Source organism: Microcaecilia unicolor, chromosome 2, assembly GCF_901765095.1.
Source record: "Microcaecilia unicolor chromosome 2, aMicUni1.1, whole genome shotgun sequence".
NCBI lineage: Eukaryota > Metazoa > Chordata > Amphibia > Gymnophiona > Siphonopidae > Microcaecilia > Microcaecilia unicolor.
In genome coordinates, this window is record NC_044032.1 from 421,614,907 (window position 1) to 421,639,447 (window position 24,541).

At 41.9% G+C, this 24,541-nt stretch overlaps 1 protein-coding gene across 1 annotated transcript in view; it reads left to right on the forward strand.

Annotated features, from left to right (window-relative positions):
• DAPP1 (dual adaptor of phosphotyrosine and 3-phosphoinositides 1) overlaps positions 1-24,541 on the forward strand; it is a 110,187-nt gene that overhangs the window by 47,077 nt on the left and 38,569 nt on the right. Inside the window, exons 2-3 of the mRNA XM_030190738.1 lie at positions 13,880-14,002; positions 15,585-15,718. Coding sequence (XP_030046598.1) covers positions 13,880-14,002; positions 15,585-15,718 — 257 coding nt within the window. The remainder of the gene's footprint in view (positions 1-13,879; positions 14,003-15,584; positions 15,719-24,541) is intronic.

The following is a 24,541-nucleotide window of genomic DNA, read 5'->3' on the forward strand; positions in this document are numbered from 1 at the left end:
CTCTGCCCTTCCCTGTACTCTTGTTCACCCCTTATGTGCTTCTGTTCCCTCCCCCCCACATCAGTTTCTCCATTCCCCTTTCCCACAGACAGTCTCCATGTGTAATCCTTGTATCAGAGACACTGCTCAGATGTGTGGTTTAACAAAATTAACCCACAGAAATGTGCCTGAAAGTTACTTTAGTACAGTACCAATAAAAAAGGAAGAGAAACCAAATGTTCCTCCAGATGGTAATCCCATTGTCTTTCTGTAACCTTATTCTGCAATAAGTTTGGCTGACAGTTTTGTTTTGAAATTTGAAAAGCTCTTCAGTTGTCACAGAATATAATTAACAGCTTTATATAAGCTGGGTATATGTGATGACAATGAAAATATTTGTAGTGAAGGCCTCCAGCTAATCACGTTTAATGTTTGTCTGTGCAGTTGTTAAATCATTTATGTGACACTGTAAAACATAAACAAAAAGAGAGGCTAAGGTCTGCAAAATCCAAAGGTAGAAAACAAAAGCAGACAGATTACGACGACTAGATTTTAAAAGACCAAGCTTTATTCACGGCAACTCTTGAAGATCTAAAATTACAATTACCTGACATGGCCATGTTTCGCTGTGCTAAGGGCTGCATCAGGAGTTAATTGCAAAACGAATACTGTAAAACAAATTAATAAAAACTAGTAAAAAAGCCCCGTTTCTGATGCAAATGAAACGGGGGCTAGCAAGGTTTTCTTCAGAGTGTGCATGTGGGAGTGTGTGTCCCTGCCCTCTGCCCTCTCTCCCTCCCCCTCCCCCCTTGGAGTCCAGTCCTTCAGTGTTAAGTTTCCTGCTGTTCTGTGTTACAGAGAGAGTGAGGGCATCTCTCTCCCCTCCCCCTTTGAGTCCTTCACTGTTACAGAGAGAGGGATTTCGTGCTGTGCTGTTTTCCTTCACTCATGGGGAAACCGGATATCTCTGGCGATTCACACTTTCGGCTGGAGGCTTCATAGAACGTTGGTCTTGCCTTTTATATATATAGATTAGACATACATAATTAACTATAAAGGACTATACAATCATATGAAATCAATAAAAACATAAGATATATTCCAAACACACAAATGTAAAAGGAATATAAAACAATAAATCAGTATAACCAAATATAATAATAAAAATGATATAAGATGTTATTGGCACATACCTAGATGGAATAAAAGATCAACACATCTTTAAGGTAAGTGGATTAGAGACAATTGAATATACTGGATGCCTGAGAAAATTAAAGAGTCATGGGATAGAAGGCAGTGTTCTGTTGTGCATTAGGAACTGGTTATTGGACAGAAAACAGAGGGTAGAATTAAATTGCTATTTTTCTCAACGGAGGAGAGTGAATAGTGGAGTGGCCAGCTCTGAACGCAATGAGCATGCAAAGGCATACTAAACAGGCCATTACCTATTCCTCCCCAATGCTCAGCAGACAGTGTGCCAAACAAGGGCACTGCTCCAAAGGCAATCCCTATACCAGCTGGTGTTAGGGTTTGCAAAGCACTGAGGAGAATGGATTGCCCTGCCCAGCATGCATCTGCATGCTAGCAGGTCTCCATATCCCGCCCCAGACAGATGACCTGACACCCCCAGCCACCAACATAGCACCCGACACCTGTCCCTAGAGGGCTCACAATCTGAGTTTTTGTACCTGGGGCAATGGAGAGTTAAGTGACTTGCCCAAGGTAACAAGGAGCTTTAGTGGGAATGAACCCAGGTCGCCAGGATCAAAGCCTGCTCACTAACCATTAGGCTACTCCTCCACTCTGTTTGTATTCATTAGAAAAACAGGTCTAGACCAAAACGTTAAAGTTTTCGCCCAAGACATTTTGGTTTTGTTCCATTATGGCTGTAAAATGTCCAAGTGTTAAGCACGCCATAAACCCACCCTAATCCTGCCTTTGAAACGCCCCTGACACGCCCATTTGTGATTTGGGGTGCACTGCAGACAAAATGCATAGATAGATGTCTGCAAAAAGAGGTTTCAAAATACCAGTTTGGACGGTTTGAGAAGAAATCTATCCAAATGTTGCTTTATGATACTTTTTGGTCATTTTCTATTTTGAAAATGAGCCCCAGAGAGGTCCTTTTACTAAGCAGTTGTAAAATGTACAATTTTCTATTTTTCTCATTAATGGCCTTATGTTAATGTTGCAGGCTGTCCACTGAGTGGATGAACACTAAATCTCATGAGGTATAGATGCACAAAAACAAGTGGGAAGTGGACCAATGACTTCAGGACGTAGAGACTATGATGGTGTGTAAAAGAGTAAACTTTATTGAAGAGAGAGACATTTGGTCGTTTCATTACACTTGAGTTTGACAATCGTTGAGACTTCTAAGTATTGGACATCTCCTTGGTATACTTTGTTGTGTACCGTTATAGACGGACAAGTATCCAAACACTTTTTACTCCAATTAAGACTCCTGAGGCAGGCCTGTGGCCGAAACATAGTATTGTGTCGAGTCTTCAATAAAGTTTACTCTTTTACATACCATCATAGTCTCTACGTCCTGAAGTCAGTGGTCCACTTCCCACTTGCTTTTGTGCTTATGTTAATGTTGCCATTAGCGCGTGGCTGTTTTGTAAAATTACTGTATGATCACTTACCACTACCCATTTTGTAGGCAGGAATGGCTCACACGGCATTCCTACACTAACTAGTTAGCGCACAATAATGTAGATGTGCTAACTGGTTATCACAGGAATGCCCACTCTCGCCCCCCCCCCCCCCGACACAGCCTTAATATTAAAATTAGCGCATGGCTATGTACTGCCTGAGCCCTTAACGCCACCTATTTAGCTGGTAGTAAGGTCTCACGCAATATGGCCGTGCTGCCAATTACCGTCAGGAATGCCCCGCCTCCCTGCGGTAGAAAATCTAAAATTATTTTCTATCGTGGGAAACTGCATGCGCCAACTTTGGAACTACCATCAGGGTTCCCACGCTACCCCGGTGGTAGGGCCGATTTGGCGCACGCTACCCACGCAGTAGCCTTACCACGCCTTTGAGAAAGGGCCTCTTAGTGAAATGTTATTCATTCATCAAACTTTGATTGTTATTGAAGGAAAATTGGAAGTGAAAACAAATGTCTGCTTTGGATTTTCATTGAACCGAAAACTGCGTTAATTGGCCGGTTAGATCCCTTTCTAATTTTAATCAGATTTGCTGCTGAAAATTCATTGAACTCCATGGTGGAGTTAGGTGAAATCTAGAGCTGTACCAAATAGCATATTTTACTATTCGGACGAATACGAATAATGGGCATTGAGCTTTTACATAACAAATAATGAAAGAAGCAACGTGAAAGAGATGTGTTAATTTCAGTAGGATTTAGCACAGTAGAGCCCCGGATTATTCAAATTTAAATCACTATTCGGACAAATACGAATAATGTTTTCAGGACGCTATTTGGGGCTGAATCAAATCGAATACGAATATTCGATATGAAAAGTTCCTAGGAAATCTAATAATTTCATGTTGGGACTGTGAATTGTTTGCTTTTGTGTGCATGATTATGTTGGTAAGTATCAAAGTTCTATAGCAGGACAAAATAAAAAAAAGAAAAACTTTATAATAGTATTGGATGCATAAAGCAGAGATTCCCAACTGGTGTACTACAGCTTGAAACTCAAGTGAAAACTATGTGGGTCATAGTTACCGCCACTGCAAACTGCAGTCTCTATACTCTCTCCCACCTTCACCCTGCCTTCATGTTCCATGACCTGCTGCCAGCAGGATTCATCAGCTGACAGTGCCCAATACCTGCTGCTGCCATAGCCGTCACCTCCTCTGTTGGCCTTCAATCTGAAGTTTTGGATGTGGGAGTTCACAGGTCTCGAGAAACTACATGATGCCGTGTGGTTTTGAGTTTAGAAGGAAGCTGACAGAGAAGGAAGCGGAGGAGACAGTAGCAACAGGTAAACTGTGTTTGCCCAGTTCCTCTTGCCAGCTGGGGGGCATCCTGAGAGGGAAAGGAAAAGTTAATGTTAGTGATTGCCAATATTGGTGGCAAGGAAGGGAGAATGGTGGTGCTGCTAGGGTTGTGGTGGGGTAGGAGAAGTAAAGTCTGGGAGGAGGGAGAAGCAAGATGGTGGTGTACCATGACAAAGTAAACTGAGTAGCACACAACATAAAATATTTAAAAACAAAATACTGGTGATTCTGGTCATATTTTCTTTCTGGAAATACGATGTAACTCAACTTAAGGATTTCCATAGCCATGATTAATTTTATATGTGGGGTTTTGTTTTGGTTTTGTTTGAAGTACAGAGTTCTAGTAGCCAGGTTGGTTGTAGAGAGACGCTGGATTCTTTGTAGATAAATCCTTTTATTGGAACAATGTAAGAGAACTACACAGAGGATGCACTACATCAGCTGTAGAGACCACATAAGTCTGAGTTATATTTAATGATAGGACTGGGATTTATTGAAAGCAGTTGGACATCATCATTTTTGGATGATTGTTAGACTGGTTGAGTAAAAGTTGTCACCACTTCCGAAGAGGCCTTCTAAATGGGGGGAAAAATTGATTTGGATTACAGTGATTGAAACTTATTATCAGAAACATTTGGTGGTCTACATGCAAAGAGTTGACATCTGTCTACTTAGAACTGGACTGATTGCCAATATCATTAAAGCCACCATCATAATTGACTCTAGTTGGGACCCAGTTGACCATCTTAGTAAAGAACACAAGGCCAGAAAATATGAATTCTATATTGTTGCCCATTCAGAATTACTCCTCAAATGACATGATTTAACCCCAGCAGTATGGCAGCATGAAGCATTTGCCACGAAATGTCTTTCAAGGTCTTATACACAAGAACGTGTTCACTCAGTGGAAAATGTTTAACAGTAAATAGATGTCATGCCACATTTGATTGATGGAGGCTCACAATTTAAATACTTTTCATTCTCTATGCTTCAGGTCTTCATCAAATGCTGAAAGGTTCAGACGCAGCCCCCGGGATTCTATATATGGCGCCTTAATTTCCGCACAGAAATCGCATATTCTATAACAAATGTGCAACTTAATTGGTTAACTAGCAAATCAGTCTGTTAATTGGATGTTAACAAGCAATTAGAACTAATTGGCATTAATTAAGGTTTTTGCACACAACTCACTAAGTGTATTCTGTAAAGTGTTGTAACTCTGCTGTTTTAAACTATATTTATAGTTTCACAGGCAACCAGTGTAATTTTCTCAAGAGATGAAGCCCTTTCAAATTTTCTCAAACAGAAAATTAACCTGGCTGCTGTATATTGTAATATGTTCTTATGATGTTCACTTGTGAGGAGGTCTCCTGTCTTGTAATTTTCGTTGTAATTTTAATGAAATTCCACTATATGAAAAATTACAATAAATTGAGGTATGAGAATTGATTCTGAAGTTCTCTGAACTCAGAGAAGATGTAATAGCACGTAATTAATATAATTTTAAAAATACCTTCTTAACATTATTTAAGCAGTATACTTTTAAATGGTTTCAGTGCCATACCAAGGCCGTACAAGCAAAAATTACCTTTCATTAACAGTAGTGAAGAGTGCAGGGTTGGGAGGTTTGCACCTATGCATGAGCCACTCAAGGTGCAACTATAGATCTGTACAGTCCTGCGTGGCTTTATGCTTGGTTTCTCAGGTATGTACACATGGGAAAGCTGCAAATCATGCATAGCTTATCCAAATTTAGAGAATTAGCTATGTGTAAAGAATGAAGTTGTCACTCTCTTTTCACCCACATATCTCCATCCTCACCAGACAATGTTTTCACAAACTAAGACAAATTTGATCAATCAATCTTGATTCATCAGCTCTAAATATACTTGTCCATTCTTTCATTATTAGCAAACTTGATTATTGCAATTCTCTATACATAGGCCTTAGAACTACTGACATTAGACATCTACAATCTGTCCAGAATACAGCCATTAAGCTCATTGATGGAAAAAAAATTGACCACGTTAAAACCCCTCCTGAAAGCAGCCATGCTCTTGGTCTTTAAAATTCTTCAATCAGGTGATCCAGCGTATCTCTGTCATCTGCTTATCCCACATACAACCACTAGAACATTATGCTCGACTTTCCAAAATCTGCGTACAGTTCTAACCTTTTGAGACATATTCCACCAACACACCAGAAAAGCAATCTTCTCAGTCCAAGCCCCTGAGTATTGGAATAAGTTGCCCCAGAACCTCTATCACAAAACATTTCTGAATTACAAAACTAGTCTTCAAACATTCCTCTTTCAAGATGCATACTTTGGGTTCACGCAGAGACGGGTCCTAGGGGACCCACCAGACCAGCCTCAGCCTGCTTCCTCTATTACCTCCTCTGCTTTCCTATAAATTATTGTAGTTCCACCCCTCCCCTTTCTTCTTTATTTTCCGCTAGCTCTCTTTCTCTCTCCTCCTTTATACTATGTAGTCTGTAAGCCGCCCAGACATCCCCTTAATGGGGGTGGGGGTAGTAAGTCCATAAATAAACTTGAAAACTTGATATGAGAAACACACATACTGTACCTTCACTGGTCGCTTAACAAATTTATTTATTGGGATTTATTAACCCCTTTATAGAGAGATTCACTGAAGGTGGTGTTATAGCAGGTACAGTTTAATATGAAACTTACAATTTTGTTAATAGTATAACAATAGTAAAATGATCAAATATAAACATAAATCCAATAAATGAGATACACTTGGAAATAGCAAGTCAGAACCTAATAATAAGAAGCTATGAAGTAGTAAATTTAAAACAAGCTGGAGAAAATATTTCTTCACTTGTAACTGGCACTAATTATTATGCTGCTTGTCCTAGATATAAGCAGTAAATTTTCCCAAGTCCATCTTAATAATGGCTTATTAACTTTTCTTTTAGGAAATTATCTAAAAAGAAAAGTTCATAAGCCATTATTAAGATGGACTTGGGAAAATTCACTGCTTATATCTAGGATACTGTCAAATAAAGTGGCTGATCTCTACTTATACTATTAACAATATCAAATTGATTAGAAGTAGAGCTTCTGTTTGGAGTAATACCCGCTACTGTAGTCCATGATCAAATAGGCCCTTTCTGCCTCACCTCAACCTATGCTTGGAATAAACTCCCTGAGCCCATACGCCAAGCCCCCTCCCTACCCATCTTTAAATCCTTGCTCAAAGCCCACCTCTTCAATGTCGCTTTCAGCACCTAACCATTGTACCTCTATCCAGGAAATCTAGACTGCCTCAATCTTGATTGACTGCACTTTTTGTCCTTTAGATTGTAAGCTCCTTTGAGCAGGGACTGTCCTTCTTTGTTAATTGTACAGCGCTGCGCAACCCTGGTAGCGCTTTAGAAATGTTAAATAGTAGTAGTAGTAGTAATGAAGGAGGAGCCTCATAAACTTACACAGCTGATTTCACTTCACCGTGCGGTGAGTCTTAGCTTTCATGTATATTTATAATCATCGACTCGCCTTCCTCCTCCCTGTTGTTTGGTGGCTCTTACTATGATCACTCTCTGGAGCGGTCTTAACAACATTAATGGCTGCTCTGTACTTATCTGTGTCAGCCAGAGTGCCCTCTTTCCCCGACAGGTGCCTGTTTCGCAAGAACGCTTTGTCAAGGGGAGGTCATAGCACCGGACCGTTACACCTCACTTGTGCCGTCTACTTGCCAAGATATGATAAATATTGATACAATACAAATGATACCATAACAGCATAGAAGAACATTCAAATAAAGATATACGAAGTCAGCATGGTACCAATGAAACACCTAATAAGCATACATTAGAACATTTGAATAACAGGTATGATGCTATTGCTTTTCTACAATACATCTTACCATGTAGTTGAGGGGCCAAGTGCAGATATATAGATGGGGATGAGATGGATAATATAGAGTCAATTGGGATAAATAGACGGGGGGGGTGACTAAACTCAAGGCAAATTCTATTTAAACAAGATATGAGGAACTGGTCTAAGTTATAGGGTGTGCAGCAAGCTAGTCCAGGTGTGAAGTGAGTGGATAGACAGTCACCATATATAAAGGCTTGGGAGAAGAGCCAGGCTTTCACCTACAGATGTTGTCTCAAAATCTTTCCCATAACTAGCTTTAAAATCCTTGTGTGTCTGTTCCAAAAACATTTGAGTCCCTCTTCTGTATGATTAGTGAGCTCTTTCCATGGATTCTGCTGCTGCTTCTTATTATCATTAATAATAATATCATGAGCTCTGCATCACATTCCACAGGTCTGCAGTGTTCTACACATGGGAAAAGCTTTTTAAAAAGATGATCCCTACTTGTTTCTGTAAAGCATGTTTTAAACTCTTCAAATCTGCACACAGACAAGATGGCACATACTTATATTCAGGTTGTGTGTAGGTGTGCCTGGTTTGTGTGGTTTGGCTGGAACTAGGGCCAAACTACAATGTGCTATGTGTCTATGTGCACATTTAAAAAAAAAACCCAAATGTAAATCAGTGGATGGTACAAACCCACCAGAAACACACACATTGCTTTGTACAATAGAGGAAAAGACCTCAGATGTCTGTAGCAAAGCAGTCAAATTGCCACTACAGACTTCTGAGGTCTTTTCCTCCATTATACAAAGCAGTGTGTTTTTTCTAAGTCTGTACGACCTACCTGATTTACATTTTGTTTATTAACTCATTTGTTTTTGGTGGATTTTTCACCCTAGGTTCAGGATTGAATAGTTACATTTTCTAAAAATACACATTTAGACCTTCGGAACAGGTAGAAATTTGTGCAAGAGGATTTGTACACTACAGGGGCTCATTTTCAAAGCACAGACTTACAAAGTTTCATAGACTACTATATAACTTTGTAAGTCTAAGTGCTTTGAAAATACACCTCCACGTAACTTTGTAAGTCTTAAGTGATTTGCTCATATCAAGTGACATCAAACTCGACCACATCAGCTACATGGACACCTGAATGCGGAGTCCCACAGGGATCCCCCCTCTCACCGACCATATTCAACCTAATGATGACACCATTAGCCAAACTACTATCGAAACAGAACCTAAACCCTTACATATACGCTGTTGATGTAACGATCTTTATCCCATTCAAACAAGACCTAAGGGAAATCTCTAATGAAATCAACCAAGGCCTACACATCATGAACTCCTGGGCAGATGCATTCCAGCTGAAACTAAATGCAGAAAAAACTCAATGCTTAATTCTCACCTCGCAATACAATAAGAATAAATTTACCACCATCAACACACCCAAACTAAGTCTACCAGTTTCGGACATCCTAAAAATTCTTGGCGTTACCATTGACCGACACCTAACGCTTGAGAATCATGCGAAAAACATAACTAAAAAGATGTTCCATTCAATGTGGAAACTAAAAAGAGTTAGACCATTTTTTCCAAGGAGCATTTTCCGCAACCTGGTACAATCATTGGTACTTGGCCACTTGGACTACTGTAATTCACTCTACGCTGGCTGTAAAGAACAAATACTCAAAAAAACTCCAGACAGCTCAAAACACAGCAGCCAGACTAATATTCGGCAAATCAAAATACGAAAGTGCAAAAACCCTACGAGAAAAACTACACTGGCTCCCACTCAAAGAATGCATCACTTTTAAACTCTGTACCTTAGTCCATAAAATCATCCATGGTGACGCCCCAGCATACATGTCAGACCTAATAGAACTTCCACCCAGGAACGCAAAAAAATCTTCTCGCACTTTCCTCAACCTTCATCCACCAAATTGCAAAGGCATGAAATACAAATTAATGCACGCATCTACCTTTTCCTATATGAGCACGCAGCTCTGGAACGCGTTGCCACGCAACGTGAGAACTGTCTATGAACTGACAAATTTCCGCAAACTATTGAAAACCTATCTCTTCGACAAGATATACAACAAAGATCAACACATGTAATTATATAATCGTTGACTTATCCAGAAATGTTTTATACTACCTTTTGCTTTAATACCATCATCTAACCCAAAACTCTCAGTTAATAATAAATGTATGTTCCCTTCCATTTCCCACATCCATGATGAATTGTAAGCCACATAGAGCCCGCAAAGAGGTGGGATAATGTGGGATACAAATGCAATAAATAAATAAATTTGAAAATATGCCTTCACGTCACATAGGTATCGGTGAAACACACTCTCTCACACTCACTGTGGCTCACATACACACTTGCACACACTCTCATTCTCACACACACACTCTCTCACAGACACACTCGCACCCACACTCACTCTCTCTCTGTCACACAAACACATTCAGTCTCTCTCTCTCACACACACACATTCACTCTCTCTCACACAGTCACTCTCACACACACTCTCTCAAACATACACACTCCGAGGAAAACCTTGCTAGCGCTCATTTAATTTGTGTCAGAAACGGGCCTTTTTTACTAGTATTCTATAATTGGCGCCTAAATGTAGGTGCCAGTTATAGAATACTAGTAAAAGAGGCCTGTTTCAGAGCAAATGAAACGGGCGCTAGCAAGGTTTTCATCGCCAACACCGCCCCTCCCTCCCTGGCCAACCCCTTCGTTGTTCTGCCATTGCTCCGCCCACAACGTCATGATGTTTGATGCGAGGGCGGGGCCCGGAGAGATTTCCCACCTCCCTGCCTCCCTCCCTGCCAACCCCTTCGTTGTTCTGCCATTGCTCCGCCCTCTAGGGTGGGGCCCGGAGCGATTTTGGTGGCTTCACCACCATGAACCTTCGAACCTTTTTGAAGGAAGTCAGGGCTTGGCTTCACTGACGTCAGTGTCCTCAGAACGTTGAGGGTGAGTAAATGTAAGGGGGGTATTCACAGAGGAAGAGCATGAGTAGGGCAAGGACGGTACCAGCAATTATAAACACAAGGGAAACCTGTGTAGTAAGCTTGGAATCAGTAATTGGGAAGCAAAGCTTGTACTGGTCAGACTTCTAAGGTCTGTGCCCTGATCCTGGCTAGACAGATTCAGCTTCAGTAGCTGGAGAACAAGGTCCGTGTCGAGGATACTTCTACAGTCTCTGCCCTGAAAATGGCAAGGACAAATCAAGATTAAGTATACATATGTAGTATCACATCATACCTTATACTATGAGTTTATCTTGTTGGGCAGACTGGATGGACCATACAGGTCTTTATCTGCTGTCATCTACTATGTTACTATCAGGCTTATTTTCGAAAGAGAAGGGCGCCCATCTTTCAACACAAATCGGGAAAGGCAGGACTGGGGCGTGCCTAACAGATGGGCGTCCTCGAGTGATAATGGAAAAAAGAAGGGCGTCCCTGACGAGCACTTGGACAGCTTTACTTGGTCCATTTTTTCTTACGACCAAGCCTCAAAAAGGTGCGTGAACTGACCAGATGACTACCGGAGGGAATCGGGGATAACCTCCCCTGACTCCCCCAGTGGTGACTAACCCCCTCCCACCCTGAAAAAAAGAACTTTAAAAACTTTTTTTGCCAGCCTGAAATGTCATACACAGGTCTATCGCAGCAGTATTCAGGTCCCTGGGAGGGGAGGTATGTGTGTGTTAGCGGAGGCATAGTGAAGGGTGGACGTCCTTTCAAACATTTTGAACGTCCTGAACTGCCCCTCCCCCCCACAGGGACTGCCAAATTTCAAGGGAGTGGCGTGGAGGAGTGGCCTAGTGGTTAGAGCACTGGTCTTGCAATCCAGAGGTGGCCGCTTCAAATCCCACTGCTGCTACTTGTGATCCAAAATCCAAATAAATAAAGCAGGGGCGTATCTGGAATCCGGCGGTAGGGGGGGCCAGAGCCAGAGAGGGGGGGCACATTTTTGCCTCCCCCCCCCCCCCGCCGCCGCCGCCGCCGCCTCTCTCCACCCCCTCCCCGCCGTCAACCCTCCCCTGCTGCTTACTTTTGCTGGCGGGGTCCGACCCGCAATCTCCATATTTCGGCTTCCTCCGTGGCCATGTGCTTCCAGGAAGTAACGCTGCAGCGCTGATTCGTTGAATCTAGTTCGGCGTCTGACGTGCTGGGACGTCAGACGCCGAACTGGATTCAACGAATCAGCGCTGCAGCGTTACTTCCTGGAAGCACATGGCCACGGAGGAAGCCGAAATATGGAGATTGCGGGTCGGACCCCGCCAGCAAAAGTAAGCAGCGGGGGAGGGTTGACGGAGGGGAGGGGGGCCAGGGTGAAATCTGCGGGGGCCCAGGCCCCTGTGGCCCCACGCAGATACGCCCCTGAAATAAAGGGGGTGTCAGAGGCATAGCAGGCATGGATGTCCTTCTCACAGAACATCCAGGCATGGACTTCCTTCTCACAGAAACATCCACATTTTGGACGTCCTCAACTGTCATCGCAGGGACGGAGTCATAGCGAAGGATGTCCTTCACCCATACTCTAAAAAAAAAAAAAAAAAAAAAAAAGACGTCCCTGACGAGCACTTGGACGTTTTCACCTGGACTTGTATTTTTCTAAGTTTGTAGATGGCAATTTATTTAAGGTTGTAGACGGCATAAATGAATCTTGTTCAGAAGGAATGGATCCTCAGAAGCTTAGCCGAGATTGGGTGACAGAACCGGTGGTGGGAGGTGGGGCTAGTGCTCGGCAGACTTCTAAGGTCTGTGCCCTGAAAATGGCAGAAACAAATCAAGGTCAGGTATACACAAAAAGTAGCACATATGAGTTTATCTTGTTGGGCAGACTGGATGGACCGTGCAGGTCTTTTTCTGCCGTCGTCTACTATGTTACTAAATGTTGAGATTTGGGCGTCCCCGACTGTATTATCGAAATGAAAGATGGACGCCCATCTTGTTTCGATAATACGGGTTTCCCCGCCCCTTCGTGGGGACGTCCTGCAAGGACGCCCTCAGGAAAACTTGGGCGCCCCGTTCGATTATGCCCCTCCATGTTATTTATGTGCCCAACTTAGCGAATACTGTAAGTTACGTGCTAAAGTGCTGTATTTAGGCGTACACATTTATACCTGCTATAGTCAATGGCATAAGTGGGTGCACCTGAATGTAAGCGCATTGATACTGATTGACACTAGTATTCTCTAATGGAATCGTGGTGCCCTGATGCCGTTATAGAATTAGCTCTCAGTGCGCTGCCTTTAAATTTTGACACCCAGTTATAGAATTGCCCCCCTTGAAGGGTCATTAAAAAAAAACATCCTTACACATAAAAGGCCTCATTAAATACCGACTGGTGTCAAGGTATGCTCCATGACAGGATGGTGTGTACAGGACAGAGTTTGGGCAGAGCATGGACGTAGTTCACAGGTACACAGGTAGACTACAAAATGCTCCAAGCTAATCACCCATGTGAATAACCTAAGTGTGGACATTTATACCTGCTCAAGCATAGGTACTAGTGTCTGTGGCTGCAAGGTAGGTGTAATTTCTGCGAGTATTTTTATAAAGATGCCCCGGGCCTATTTAGCTAGCGCTTTAGAAATGTTAAATAGTAGTAGTAGTAGTAATCCAGGCACCCTGTTATAAAATTACCCTTCAGTAGCTCAGTAGTTGCCATCCCTTCAATAGTGCCATACCATTAAAGTCGCTTCTTTGTTACCGGAGAGAGCACTGTGTATACAGTGTATGAACTGCATCTCCACTGAAGGAAAAACTGCTGGGTTCATTCCCAAAACCCTCCAAACATTAAAACTGCATCTAGTAGGATAAAACCTGCATGTATATTTAAGTTAATGAATAGATCGTTTTGCAGTGGTCATGTGAGAGACTCCTGCCTTTGATAAAAATTCTGACCAAAGAGGCAAAGACTGAACACTGCTGATGTAGGCCAAAGCAACACAAACTATGATGGAAGATGTAGGTTTTCAACATCAACTGATCATTTTTTTCCTGTCTGATTTCACTGAAGCTTTTGATGTGATGTCTTCTCAGGTGGTACCATAGCAACCTTTCTCGCCATGCTGCCGAGGCCCTCCTCCTCTCCAATGGAAGTGATGGAAGCTACCTACTGAGGAAAAGCAAAGCAAACGATAATCTCTATTCCCTCTCTGTGAGGTACTAGTACATTTAAAATCACTTTGCCTTCTCTGGACACATCATAATGACCTGTATGATACACAGTGCAAAATGCCAGTCAATATGAAAAGGCATATCTGTAGGGATGCAACTATGACCCCTCCAATGGGAAAGGTACAAGATAGACAAAGACACCATTAGGAATAGCCTAATGGTTAGTGCAGTGGGCTTTGATCCTGGCAACCTGGGTTCGATTCCCACTAAAGTTCCTTGTGACCTTGGGCAAGTCACTTAACTCTCCATTGCCCCAGGTACAAAAAACTTAGATTGTGAGCCCCCTAGGGACAGGGAAAGTACCTGTATATAATGTGTACAGCGCTGTATATGTCTAGTAGTGCTATAGAAATGATTAGTAGTAGTATAGACATGTAAATAGTGGCACTAAATCTAGGGGTAAACAGTCCCAGAAATCAGAATTCCCTATTATTGTTATTCACTGATCAGTCATACATTATTTTTTTTGTGACCTATCTCAAAGATTTGCCCTTGTCCACATGCCATTGATTTAGACACCAGTAGTCCCCCATAATTGCAAACCCAAAAGGAAGAAGCAGATTTTGATTATTCAGGTACAGTGTTTCAAAAACTGTTGCAGGGAGGAAAACAAGGCTCATGTGAAACCCTTCTTGTTGGCCTCCTTGGCTGTTTAAATGAGATATGGATTGTCCAGCTACATTTTGGGATAATTTTGAAAAGACTGAATGAAATCCAGAAAAGCTAGGTTATCTGACTCCTTTTTTATTTCCTTATAAAACCAATAGGGAACTTATTTGCAGACGTGCCTGTAGGAAGTGGAGAGGTCTTGCTAAATATAGATGGGACAGAAAAATGAATAGAAGTCCAGTTCTGAACTGTTTACTTGGGCAACACTTGACAATCCCCTTGTGCATACATGCCAGTTTCTTGTCCTCCCCATGCTTGTAGTTGATGTAACCATATGAATGTCATATATGAGGACTTCTTTAGCAAAAGATGTTCAAATATGCCTGTAAAGTAAGGGCAGATGTTAAACGCCAAAGCCCACTGGCTGCCATCAAGTCTTTTGAAACACACTGTGCATCTCCTTCCATGCAGAAGATAAAATACTGGCTCCAGAGATTTGAATTCAGCCCTTGTACTGGCTGGGATAATTTTCACAGTGGTGGGGAGAAAGGTGTTGTAACCCCAGCACATTCTAGAATTCTTTTCACCAAGTTTCAAGTGAGGGGTGATCTGGTATCCTCTGTGTTGGTGTTTCTGAGACTACTATTTTTGTTCTGTATTCTGCACTTATATTCTGGCATTCCAGCCCCCCAGACAGCCCAAAGCAGCTAACAAGTCAAAATACAATTCAAAAATCCAGTGCATAAAAACATCAATAAATATGTAATTACAATAATAATTTTAATAACAGGTTTTAATTTAACCAGCTAATAAAGCACCAAGCCCCAAATCAATCTAGCCTATCCTACACATGTCATTCTTTGAAAAGTTCAATATTTTACTTACTACAGGGGTATGGTAGCTGAGGGGCTTGTGGGGAAATGAATTAAATGTATTCTTTTTACTGTCTTCCTTTAAGGGCAAAAGATTCTGTCAAACATTTTCACGTAGAGCACACAGGATCTTCATTTAAGTTTGGATTCAATGAATTCTCATCTGTGTCTGAATTCATTAAGCATTTTGCAAATCAGCCATTGATCGGGAGTGAAACAGGTAAAACAACATTATTCTGCTTAATTTTTTGTACTCACTATTTAAACGACTAGAGACGATCCTTTGCTCACCACCTCTCTGTCCCCAACATACAAAACAACCAAGATAGGTATTTCTTTTTTCCAGCTAACGCTACTATCTTGATGTTTTTATTAATCTCGGTAGCTATTTGTGCGTGGAGGAGTAGCCTAGTGGTTAGTGCAGTGGACTTTGATCCTGGGGAACTGAGTTCGATTCCCACTTCAGCTCCTTGTGACTCTGGGCAAGTCACTTAACCCTCCATTGCTCCTGGTACAAAATAAGTAGCTGAATATATGTAAACCGCTTTGAATGTAGTTGCAAACACCTCAGAAAGGCGGTATATGAAGTCCCATTTCCCTTTCCCCTTTCCCTACCTTTCATAGGTCAAGAAACCTCTTAAAAAAAAAATCCTTCTTACTTTTTTTTTTCTTTTTCTTATTTTACTTTTTATTTATCTTCAGTAAATTTAGCCCATCAGTTCAAGAACACTTAAAGGGTAATTCTGTAAAGGGCTCTATTTTTAGGCACCAATTTGCTCCTATAGTATCTAATTTTTAACAGGGCATAAATTTATTATCAGAACAAGCATGCATAGCACTCATCTTAAAACCCGACAGAACACAGAATGAGATGGATCGGTGTTAATTTTGAAGAAGCCGGAGTGTGAAACGGCAAGCCTCTGTCAGGTTTTAAGATGAGTGTAATACATGCTGGTTGTGAACATGAATATAGATACTAAGGGCTGGATTCTATAAATGGTGCTTAAAATTTGAATACCTGTGGATAGTGAGTCATTGGATGTTGCAGGGTGGATGAATAACCCCGTACTAGCGTCTCTACAGCACAGATAAGTGTTTGGTTCTTTTCCACAAAAGAAAGTGTATTTGCCATTTTGAAGAAGTTCTTGTGTTTTCTTCATTTTTTTTTAATCCTATTTGAAACAAGGTTATGTTTATTTGGTAATTTTGTCTATATAGTGTCCCCAAATCCAGTTTTTGAAGCAGTGTTTTTTCCTGGCATTTTTACACTGCTGTTTTTCTGGGCTTGGGGGCAAAGCCTATGATGAGATGTCCAGTAAGGGGGTGTTTAGTAATATGTGATCTCACCCTGGACGATTGAGGCTTGCTTTATTTAATTATATTTTTTATCTGCAGCAATGTAACCGGGTTCCAATTGGATCATGGTAAATGATCCAGTTGGATTTATTAGCTTAAAATTAGGTGCCAGAAAAAATGGATGTGAAGTGCTGTTCTGTAAGGGGCATGTGCCCTTTAAAGAATAGCGCTAAATGCGGATCTTGTACCTAACTTTGGGTGCCAGACTTACGCAGCTTATTCCAAAGCATTGGGGAAGCAACCGAGGCCCCCTTTTACTAAGGCGTGCTCATGTTCTTAGCGCACGCTAAAATTGTAGGCACGCTAAACATTAAAGACGCCAATACATTCCTATGGTCGTTTCTAACGTTTAGCACGCCTACAATTTTAGTGCGCACTAAAAACATGAGTGCGCCTTAGTAAAAGGGGGCCCAAGAAAGCTTATTACCTACAGCAGGCCCCTTGGATATGCACATCTGAAGATACCTCCAAAAGAGCCCCCTGACGGGAATGACATAGCACATAAGGAACCAATTTCCCAGTTCCTACCAATCGTTTATCATTTATTAAATTTAATATACCACCTTCGTTTCAGGCAAATTAAAGCAGTTTACAATACAATGAACGAAACAGCAAATAGAGTATCTTAAACTGAATCAAGGCAACAGCAGAAAACCAGTGTAACACTGTTAAAAGAAGTTGTGCAGAAGACCAACACGGACTACCAAAAATCACATGAGCTGTTGCGCTGTTTACAGGTGGTCCAGAATGTAACTAGCACCCTGGCAGACCTAAATGTAGCATATTACAGAAGTCCAGCACAGGCATGACAATTGAACAACAATGGAGAATAATTCCACAATTAATTTTTCTAAGTGCAGCTGCTGGGCACACTGTCTTTGGGCCATGTAGGAATTTGAAGCTATGTGGAAACTCAGTGTATGGTTTGGCAATGAACCCTAGAATTAATTGACACAACAGCTTAGTGGCATTGAAGACGGAATGTGTTAAGGATGAAAGAGGACACTTTGAACACATATTCTGAATGATCTAAGAAAAAAAAAATTATACTAAACAATTGCAAAATATGTTGGAAACTATGTAATGGATCCATTTTTTCCACATTCTGTGCATTGTGCTCGCAGACAGAGCCAGATTAAAGCATAGGTAAACTAGGCATGTGCCTGAGGCCCAAAGGTTTAAGGGGGCCTTCTGGGATGTAATCAACAGTCAGGCCCCCTGATGTCGCCTGTTTAGACAAAACGTGGCCACGTTGGGTGCATTAATAAACTTACATTTTGAACTCCTCTTTGGTGCTATTCATCTTTTTACTAATTAAAATACTATCCAAAAATACCAAATTTAAGAGTTGGATAACAGACCCACAGTACATGCTTTAGAGGCTTTTGCTTGACATATTTTTGAGGTGGATTATTTTCCTTTTCAAAAGTCACAGGGAGTGTAAACAAGATGCAATATTTCAATATTGTGCTTAGAAGCTGAGTTCAGTAGGCTTTCTGTACATTTTTGCTCTTGTTTTTGCCGGAAAGTTAAATCTGGTCTTGGTGCCTATTATACAACAATATCAAAAGTTGTTAGTGTCGAAAACTTGCATTTCCTTAATATGTTGCGTTTTGAAGTTGTATTTTGCTTAGAAATGCCTGCAGCAGCTGAAGAGGGGCTTGGCATGCATCACTCTAATTTCAGGCATGTTATATTATACACATTGAGTTCAAGCTCTTTAAACATTGTCCCACTCAGCTTAGCCTAAATGTCATCAGGAAGCATATGTTCCTCCCACACTCGACAGATCAGATTTAATTAGAGACTTTATCAGCCCCTTGAAAGCTCCATAGTGCAGATCATGATTCTTGAAATAATGTTTACATAAAAATACTATAAATCTGACAAAAACAACTTTTTTGGATCTGATTGGTGTATTGCCAGGGTGGGTAAGTGTTCTGGAACACCTCTGTATTTTTGGTTGCATAAAAGATTACCTTATTATCATTCTGTCTTGTCAAAAAAGATGGCAAGCATCCAGTGCAATGCATTATTGTAGTGTGGATTTATGGCACTTTTTACAGATATTGATACGACACTTATTCTAATATAAGAACATAAGAATTGCCATACTAGGTCAGACCAAGGGTCCTATTTCCAGCAGTGGCCAGTCCAGTTCACAAGTACCTGGCAAGATTCCAAAAAGTAGATAGATTCCATGCTTCTGACTCCTCAGGATAAGCAATGGATTTCTTCAAGTCCTTATTAAGAACAGTTCATACAGTTTTTCTCCCAAGAATCTCTTCAAACTTTTTCTAAACCTATCTACACTAAATAATGTTGGCCACATCCTGCGCCCAACAAATTCTAAATTAAATCTCGAGTTGGGTTACTTACAGCTTTCCCTATCTTTCTACCTACTGTGGCTCAAGAACATACCCAGGTACCTAGGAGGAACTCCCAAGTTATGGTTGCAGACTTCTAGAAGGACACTTGTGGCCACACTGCCCAAACCCACTGTCACAGGAGTCTATACCTAGACTTCTTATCATCAAGCAGATGAATCCAGAGGCAAGTGGGTTGTGTCCATCCACCAGCATGTAGAGATAGAGGGCAATAGTCAACTCTGATATAGGACAGTGAGCACACCAGTCAGCCAGTATTTTCTTCTATCTCGGCAGGCGGTCCCCAGCAGCTCTTGGATTCTTCTGGAAGTGGCTCCTGTCCTTGATCACTAGTTCAGATGATCCCAGCGGATACTTCAGTTTGTTAGTACCTATTTAGAGGTACACCTGGTGGTGCCAGGTCCCTTCCCCTTCCTGTCACTGGTTTTCTCCTTCCTCACAGCATTTAAAAAAAACCAAAGAAAAGAGGGGAATGTTTTGCTTTCAGGTCACACTGATTTTAGCATGGGTGGCTAAGGCCTTAGAAGGGGGTTGAACTGCATTAGAAAAACCAGCAATTATCCTCAAGCACTTTGGCTGTACATAACAGCTGACCAAATCGTAGTGAGTACACCTTTAAACTTTTTTTTACCTTCGGTTTTTATTTTGCTCGTGGCTTCATTTCTGCTTGTCAGGGGAAGTTTGTGCAGCAGCTCCCGCGATTTTTGTGCTCCAGAACAGCATACCATTTCAGGGCTGCAGTTTTTGTCTACTCTTCTCCCAGGAACATGGCAAGCTTGGTGGCTTCCCGCATGGGGCTTGGTGCGATGCTGTCTCTTCACACAGCTGACTGCGAGTCATCACCATCGGCAGTTCTAGTGGCCATTTTGGATTCCCACAGGTCTGAGAAGTCATCCTTGTTGGGTCCTTCATGAGATGTTCTGTTGACAAGGACCTTGGGGACTCTCCTTCCATCTTCCTCAGCTACACTGGGTTCTCTGGAACCTTTTTCCCCAGTGCTGCTTCTGCACTAGGCTTATCAGCTGAAGTGGTCTCATGCAGTCGGGGGGGGGGGGGGGGGGGCTCCTCCATCTGATTCAGGCACCTCCCAGGTGCAGCCTACCAAGCACGGGCATTTGGAATCCATTTCTGAAGTAGCTTCCATTTCTCCACCTTGGGGGGGGGGGGGGGGCAGCTTCTGCTGCTTCTCTGCAGACCCTTTTGCCAGAGGGAATGGAAGAAAGGGAGATGGTGCCAAATGAAGCTGATGATCCCATGGCTCACCATTTGCTCCATCAGGAGGATCTGCCAGGGTTCGTCACTAAAGCCTTGGAGGTTTTAAACAGTTCATCTCCTCCCCTCCATCTTCCTTGGTAGCTAATCCCATGGTGGTTAGCACAAAGAAGCCTTCTAGAGCCTTCCCAGTTCACGAGGGGATGCAGGAACTCATTTTAGCCCAGTGGACTACTCCGGAAGTGTGTCTCAGGGTCACCAGGGCTATGGCTCACCTTTATCCTCTTTCCCCTGAGGAATTGGATAATTGCAGCTACCCAGAGCAACTCCTTAGTGGTGGCTCTTACCAAGAAGATGACCCTTCTGGTGGAAAGAGGGTATCACCCTCAAGGATGTTCAGGATAGAAAGCTGGTATCCTCTCTGAAGTTGTCCTTTGAGATTGTGGTTCTTTCTCTGTAGGCTGCTATCTGCAGTTCTTTATTCTTTATTGCATTTGCTGTACCGCCTAAACTGACGCAGAGAGCTGAGCAGTTTACAATTTTTAAATATTACATATAAGAGGATGAGAAAAGAACTTCAATAAAAGATAGGAAAGAGGGGAGAAGTAGACAACAATCAGACATTCAGAAGAAAAAACAAAAAGGGAAAGGGAAAAACCAATTAGGATAATGAAAAACTAAAGAGGAAGAAAGGCAAAAGGAAAGAGGGCACCAGGACTCTGTCACCACCCCACTATCACAGTCCAAAAGTCTGTCTAAACAACCAGATGTTGAGTGCAGTTTTAAATTTGAGAAGAGAAAGCTGTCTGTGGATATCCAATGGAAGATTATTCCAAGAAGCAGGGGCCAAAAAATAAAAAGCACTATGACATGTCCATTCATACTTGGCAGCTTTAGGGCCTGGAAGTACCATACGATTATTTATTGAATGTAGCAAACACACAGGAGAACAAAGGATAGTAAGGAAGGAGAGATAAGGTGGGGAACCTATTCTAAAAGCCTTGAATGCCAGAAGAAGTATTTTATATTGAATTTGATAGGAAACAGACAGCCAATGAAGCTTCTGAAAAAGTGGTGAAACTGAATCATATTTACTGGCATGGCAAATGAGATGAGCAGCAGTGTTCTGTAAAGTTTGAAGGTTTTTCAAGAACTTCGATAGTCCTGCAACAACAATATTACAATAATCTATTTTTGTAACCAGTAAAGATAGGACTAGGGAATGAAATGAATTATGATCCAAAAATTTCCTAACACAAAGTAGTTGTCGCAATACAAATAAACCTGACTGAAGCAAAGAAAAGCATGGGGAGCAAAAGAAAGCTGGGAGTTGAGAGTTGCTCCTAGGTAGCAAAATAATTGTACCAGTGTGATAGAAGCTCCCAAAAGTGAAAGATTCTCAACTGAGGTAGAAGAATGTCCAGTAATCCAGCAAGCAACCTTTTTTTTTTTAGGATTGAGAACCTTTTTGTGTGACAATAACCAATGAGTTACCACATTGAGACAGGATTGAAGAAATGCTAGAAGTAACAGAATCTGCATAGATCGTGAAGGATGTCGTCAGTATATATATATATATATATATATATATATATATATATATATATATATATATAAGTAGAGATAAAGAAACTCTGAATAGGGGTCACTAATGGATTAAGAAAGAAATTGAACAGCAAGGGGGAGAGGATAGATCCCTGTGGATAGACAGTTCCTATGCAGCCAGGGCCTCCTTGTCTTGGGTACAAAGGGTGGCAGATTCTGTGGTGACAACGGATGCTCAGGCTGTCAAGGACTTTCCATCTGTTGAGACGGAGTTGGCCTATTTGGATGACTTGTTGTATGTCTTGAAGACAAAAAACAGAGCACCAAGAGCCTCAAAAATAGGGACTTGTGCCCCAAGGAATCCAAATCACCCTGTTTAAAATGTCCAGGGGTATAAAATACAACCCGTTCTGTATGCCCTAGCTGGTGAGAAATATGCCCTATGAAGCACTGTTATGATTTTTTAAATCTGTGGATGAATAAGTCATGAACAGTCTCAGGATTCAGTCAAGCTCTCCTGTCTTCCACAGTCCTTCCTGCAGTGGAAGATGTCTTCTGACAGGTCTTTATCCGCCATCGTTTACTATGTTGCTATGATATGTATATTTTATGCTGGTAGCAGGCATGTACAGGATCCCCCATGCAAATTTTGCTAGTTGTGGCCAACATGTTTGCTTGTTTTTCTAAAAACTGAAAATATCGTTGTCTGCATTGCTCAAACATAAATAACAATCCAGTTCATTAACAGGCTTCAAAGTAGAAAATGACAGGGGAACAAGTCCCCAGGGGCTCTGTCCCCATCCCCGTGGGATCTGTTCCCTCCCCGTCCTCGCAAGCTCTGTCCCTGCCTCGTCCCCGTGGGCTCTGTCCCAATTCCCAGCCCCACATTTACCATAGGCTCTCTCTTGTTTGTGCAGTGTTTCTGATCTCTGCATGTTCTTTTTCTTCCTCCTCAGACTTTGCTGGGGAGCAGTCAGTAGAAAAGGACTCCCCCACCTAGACCTTCAGTCTTCTTTTCTATCTTGTTTTCACTCTGGGCACCTGAAATAGCAGGTCCTAAAGGCTGAGATTTGTACAGGTCAGCTTTGTCCTTCAGACAAATTATGTTGCCAGTTAAAAAGTGAAAAGTCTGAGAGCCAAATTTGTGGGTCAGTAGCAATTTTGTTCTCTGAGGTGCAATGTCTCCAAGTGGTTTAGTTTTGCGCATACCCTGATGAAAACTTGGAGTATTGTGTTCAGTTTTGGAGGCCGTATCTAGGCTAAAGATGTAAAAAGACTGGAAGCGGTGCAAAGAAAAGCTATGAAAATGGTATGGGATTTGCGTTGCAAACCGTACAAGGAGAGACTTGCTGACCTGAACATGTATACCTTGGAGTAAAAGAGAAACAGGGGTGACATGATACAGACATTCAAATATTTGAAAGGTGTTAATCCGCAAACAAACCTTTTCCAGAGACGGGAAGGTGGTAGAACTAGAGGACATGAATTGAGGTTGCAGGGTGGGGGGCAGACTCAGGAGTAATGTCAGGAAGTATTTTTTCACGGAGAGGGTGGTGGATACATCGAATGCCCTCCCGCGGGAGGTGGTGGAGATGAAAACGGTAATTGAATTGAAACATGTGTGGGATAAACACAAAGGAATCCTGTTTAGAAGGAATGGATCTATGGAATCTTAGCGGACATTGGGTGGCGATGCTGGTATTTGGAGAATAAAACCGTTGCAGGGCTGATTTCTACGGTCTGTGCCCTGAGAAAGGCAGGGACAAACCAAACTCGGATATACATATAAAGCATTACATACCATGTAAAATGAGTTTATCTTGGGCAGACTGGATGGACTGTTCAGGTCTTTATCTGCCGTCATTTACTATGTTACTATGAACCTCACTTCTAAGCCAGAGCATGTGGAGTATGATCTCAGATCTCTTAAATTTACTGCTAAAGATTACTGTAAAAGTTGCATTGTGCCAAAGAGAGCTTTCCTGTTGTGTTATCTAGGTGTGCTTGGAAATTCTTTTTGTTGAAACCTGTGACACCCAAAACAATGGGAAATATTTCTGTGTCTTTCAGCCACATTTTATTGGTCTCAGACTGCATTTCTTGATACTTGAAGATCTTCCAGCTATTTACAGAGTAATTGTTTGAGTCTTCCACCTCTATGATTAATGCCATTCTGGTGTTTTTCTCTTTTACCACTTTGGCCAGCTTCCTTGCATCCAGCTTTTTTGTGTTGTGGCACATGGAGGGACTTGGGTTCAATTCCCAGCTCAGACCTTCTGTTCTCTAATTCAGCTAGGCCTAAGGGTTACATTCCCAGTCTTTCAGGGGAGAAGGATTCCTAGTAACTGTTCAGTAGTTGGTGACTGGTGGTCATGTGTGATTGCAGAGAGCCAAAAGGAGCACTGGTGCTTAACATCTGGCCTTGGACTAAGTGACCTGGGAGGGGAGGGGGGGGGGGGGGGGGGGGGGGGAAATTCCAGCTAAATCTGTTTAAAGGTTCATGGTGCCAGACCTCAGCCCTGGTTCTAATTTAGCTAGAAACC